Source organism: Buceros rhinoceros, unplaced genomic scaffold (genome assembly GCF_000710305.1).
Source record: "Buceros rhinoceros silvestris isolate BGI_N320 unplaced genomic scaffold, ASM71030v1 scaffold32068, whole genome shotgun sequence".
Lineage (NCBI taxonomy): Eukaryota > Metazoa > Chordata > Aves > Bucerotiformes > Bucerotidae > Buceros > Buceros rhinoceros.
Window position 1 is genome coordinate 5,208 of NW_010426802.1, and position 4,490 is coordinate 9,697.

The window sequence follows — 4,490 nt, forward strand, 5'->3', positions numbered from 1 at the left end:
AGGATCTCATCACCTTTCAATGGCTGTCCTACCTCCACGCTTTTTTCACTCCGTTCGCGGATTAGTTCATTTTGTTGTTTCAACTGCTGCTGCTCTTCCTGCAGCGATCCAATGCGGTCAGTAGCTGCTGCAAGCTGTCCACGAAGAGAACACGTCTATATTTAACCACTGTTCAAGCAACATCTGGAGGAGTTCTAAAGTTAGCAGCTCAGCTTTGCAGCAGGTGTGCTGCTGACTTCTCCTTTCAACCCCTTCATTCTCCCTGGAAGCTGCCTGACCCTCCTGCAGCCATACTCCCTGTACAGCCTAAATCAGTAACCCCATTCACTTGACTTCCGCTTCATGCCCTCATTAATTATTTTAAAATATTAACCGTGTAAACAAACCCAACCTAAAATCCACCACAGACCTGTGACCTGTGGTATTCACTGTGGTATAAACTAGAAGTCATACAGCAGGGTTGACATTCACTGGTGGCACCTTATGGCATTTTCGAGGGGAGATACCCCCAAAAGTACTGGAATTGGACTACGCAGATACACTCTGAACTCTCTCTCTGTATCTCTATTTATCTATACAAACCCACTATCATAAAACCCAAATGAACCACCACAGGCATACTGCTGGATTCCATTTCAGCTTCCAGCTAGTAAAGATTTCCTAATTGAAGGGTGGTTCTTTTCCTCCTCCTTTTCCAAGTTCTGTCTAACTCACATGACAAACATGCACATACATGCATGTGCAGAAGGAAGAAAGACAAGGAGTGTTCAATATGGTGGTGTGATTATTACCACTGCAAGACAAAAAACTCAATTAAGGAAAAACATCTACCAATAGGTGCCCAAAGCATTTTAATAGCCAACACAACACAGAAGCTTTCCACAGTGCTTTGCCCCTGTGCCACCTCATGGCAGTCCTATCAATCCCCCACATTTCACTAGTATCAACTCAAATATTTTAGGTCTAAGGCATATTCTCAGGGAGTTTTGCCTCTGATAGAAAAGAGGTATGAGAAATACGTAACAGACCGGACACAAACCTCTTCCTGCAGTTTGGAATTGGTCTTTTCTAAGCAGTCTATTTTGTTCTGAAGATCTGCGACCGTACAACTGCAGCAAGCAAAAGAGATGCACAAAAACAATTTAAAAAGTGCCAGTGTTCAACATTTATTCCTATCCTCAACCATACTTCTACCATCTTGCATTTGTAAACAACAAAATACTGTGGTGGGCTGGCAAAAAATTCCAATATCAGACAAAAATCTGTAAGACTGACAGCAGAGACATTCAAAGCCATACTGTAAAAGCTAAACAGGACAAGCGTTTGTACATTAGAATAGATAAAAATCCCACCTTAGATGTCGGTTAAGCTCTTCCACGTAATGCTTCTGGTCAAGGACGGCTGTAATCCCTCCATCTCTAGTTGTAAAAGCGAGAATTTATTGATTGAGATGAAACTCCTTCATTCTAAAGTGTTAGTTTCTATTTTTTTTCAGCTCAGACTTGAAAACTGAGCTGAAACCTTTTCAGGAGAAAAGGTTTCTCCCCGAAGCACTAGGGAGATGAAGCAGCTGTTGATGAAGTCTCCTCCACTAAATACTCTAAATGTCCTCTAAATACATGGATTCCATGTATGGAATGGAATGGAATGGAGTGATATTAACAGCTGCAGTCTCTAATTCTCCTAACATCTCACCTAAAATTACATTTTTTCCTCCACGACTGATCTCTCCCACAAAGACAGCTACTTAACTGACAGCGTTTCTGAAACAGTGCTTAGAAACAAAGCAGTGATTCAGTAGTGGGTGACCTAGCAGATCGTATCTCCTAAAACCAAATAAAACCACCCTCTAAAACGGTGGGTCTCAGCTCAAGACACAAACTCTCCACACTGTATTGTTGTTAAAACTACCACGGGCCCAACCTTTGGAAGTTAGTACTTTTGTCTGGCTAACAAAATCTGGTTTGGATTCTCTGTGTTGGATGATTAGAACAGTCTGAGCTCTCTAACACTCGTGCGCTCCCTCAGACCGTCTGACAGGTTTGTTCTACAGGAACCGTAACGATTTAAGAGTCACTAATTCACCATACGTACTGTTTGCCATCATTGTCCTGCGTTTCCTTAAGGTACAAGGAAAAATCAATCACTCCCACCTGAAAAACATATTTAAGGTATTAACACACCTCCACAGCGCGTTTCTGCGCACAGCAGGCATTACTTTATATTTGGCAAAAGGCAGAAACCCCAAGCTTAAGTTTAGAGAGACAACACCTACATTATTCTTAGCTGCAGCAAATATGCAAGTTGTCACAAAAGCATCAAAATAACCGCATTTTGCATGCTAGGTTTCCTAGCAGTTATTAGTTTTGACAGCATTTCCATAAACTGCTGATTAAAGAGACTGATACTTATGTACTTTTTTTTTTGATTCAATATGGGAAACATGACAAGCTTCACCACAGGGCATTCTGGAGAGAACTCTAGACACATCTCAGTAAAGTATTTATGGGTATGCTTAATTCTACTACAAACTTATACCGACCGATCCCATTTAACTATTAATCTTCACCTGGGAATCCAAGTCTTCTCCTTTCAGGCAAAGGTTTGCATCAATAACATTCAGTCCAACTAGCAGACCCACAATGACTGCTCCTTCCTCCTCCATCATCAACGCATCAGGTTCATAAAATTCGCTAGAGGAAATACCAGAAGGCATCACTGCACATCGAACAGTTGTGACGGTTCTTCCACCACTGACATCATGGTAACAGTAATCTCAGTTGATCAGCCCCTTCTCCCTCATTTACTGCACAAGGCAGAAGATGCAGAACTCACACAGAAAACACTCGTTCACCTGCAGGTTCACTGCAAAAACTATGACAAATCCCCTGGAAGTTGCAAGAACAAGCTTAGAGTTAAACTGGTCAGTGAACGACCTCTCACTGCAGCAATGCCAAGGTCCAGGGGCTCGGAGAATATAATCCACATGCCTGTACTGTTACCTTAAGAGATGCTTGTGGTCCAAGAGCACCTTCAGATAATCTGCCAGTTTCTTCTGCATGAGCGCCAGGTAAAGCCAAGCCCTTCCTCTGCCCACAGCAGTCCTAAAATGAAAAGTTACACGTTCTGGTAAAAACAAAGCATTTTATTCACAATTTTAATTCACAATTCTCCTTTTACAAAAGGAGATGAAGGTTGTTATTTAATAACAAACAAAAAATCCTTGGGGAAGTATTGTCTCCAGATCACAGAAGCATTTCAGTACATTCCACAGCTTCAGTGAAGGGCATGTACAGCGTAAGTCTTCCTGACTTGGGAAGACATCCATATTTTCAGCCACCACCATCCCCCAACTGCTGATGCATCCTAGCTCTCTCTTTCCATCATCCTGAATTACCCACATTAAGTACTGCTACTACATGCACAAAATGACACAACGCCATAAAAATGAGGTAAAGAAGAGGATAGATAACATCTATGAAGACTTTACAGTTATTTTTAGCAAGGTTGTATTAGTTTCTAAATGCTGTTTTTTAAGTGACAGCCTTGTTTGAATCAGAAGCACCGAGTCTTTTGAGATATCCTCCTTATCCCCTGGAGAAGTCAATGCCTCCTACATATCCTATTCTATTCTTTGGGAACACGATCTCATTAAGGAAGGCAAGAGACTACCAGAAGGATTCTTTTACCCAGCAGCATCAGTGAAACGCATCGAACCCAACATTCAACTTACTTCAACTCTGGCAGATTTTTAACACTAGTTGCTATATCTGATGCTTCAGGACAAAGTTTTTCCACGAGCTCCAAAGGACCAAAGAACGATTTGTTCTGTCCGATGAAAGTCTTCTTCACTACAATGGAGTACAGAGAAGTTTGTGAGGAAAAGCGACAGGCTTCCAATTCCAGAATTACAATTTTCAGTCTGTGTTTTACTCTGTCTTACCAGCTCCTAATGGCAATGAAAACAGGGCGTTAAAGCCACCCTGACCGTTTCGGAGGCACAAAATACAGGCTATGGGAGAAGGTAACCACACAGTTACGCCGTCATACGCAGCGGCGTCACACAGTGCATGCGATGAATATCCACCTCATGCAGAAGGCAAACCGCAGACGCAGCCAGACGCGACGCAGGTTCCTGGCTCTGCCCCCCCCGGGCGGGTGCCCACCTTTCAGCCCGTGCTTGAGGCAGTGCTCCAGCACCACGAAGAACTGCTGCAGCGGGGGGAAGTCGGAGTCCAGGGTCCGGCCCAGGCTCAGGGCCGACTGGATCAGGATTTTGATACTGAGCTTCATCATGTTCATGAGGTTGGCGCGCTCCTCCATGGCGTGGTGTCGCACACCTGGGCAGGGGGGGACACGGGTGGAGAAAGATAAGCGGCTTTTAGAGCGGCGCTGCCCGGGGCGCCTCCCCGCGCCGGCAGGCACGGTGTCCCCCCGCCTGGGTCTCCGTCTTGCGGAGGTGCGCGGCGAGAGCAGAGCCGGGGACAGGC

General features: G+C 44.3%; 1 protein-coding gene across 1 annotated transcript in view; it reads right to left on the reverse strand.

The window, feature by feature from the left end:
* RUFY1 (RUN and FYVE domain containing 1) overlaps window positions 1-4,332 on the reverse strand; it is a 9,476-nt gene extending 5,144 nt beyond the window's left edge. The window contains exons 1-8 of the mRNA XM_010141659.1: window positions 4,167-4,332; window positions 3,734-3,851; window positions 3,003-3,104; window positions 2,570-2,693; window positions 2,095-2,153; window positions 1,353-1,418; window positions 1,040-1,109; window positions 33-134 (exon numbers count right to left, since the gene is read on the reverse strand). Coding sequence (XP_010139961.1) covers window positions 33-134; window positions 1,040-1,109; window positions 1,353-1,418; window positions 2,095-2,153; window positions 2,570-2,693; window positions 3,003-3,104; window positions 3,734-3,851; window positions 4,167-4,323 — 798 coding nt within the window. The 5' untranslated portion in view covers window positions 4,324-4,332. The remainder of the gene's footprint in view (window positions 1-32; window positions 135-1,039; window positions 1,110-1,352; window positions 1,419-2,094; window positions 2,154-2,569; window positions 2,694-3,002; window positions 3,105-3,733; window positions 3,852-4,166) is intronic.
* Window positions 4,333-4,490: the final 158 nt, after the last annotated feature.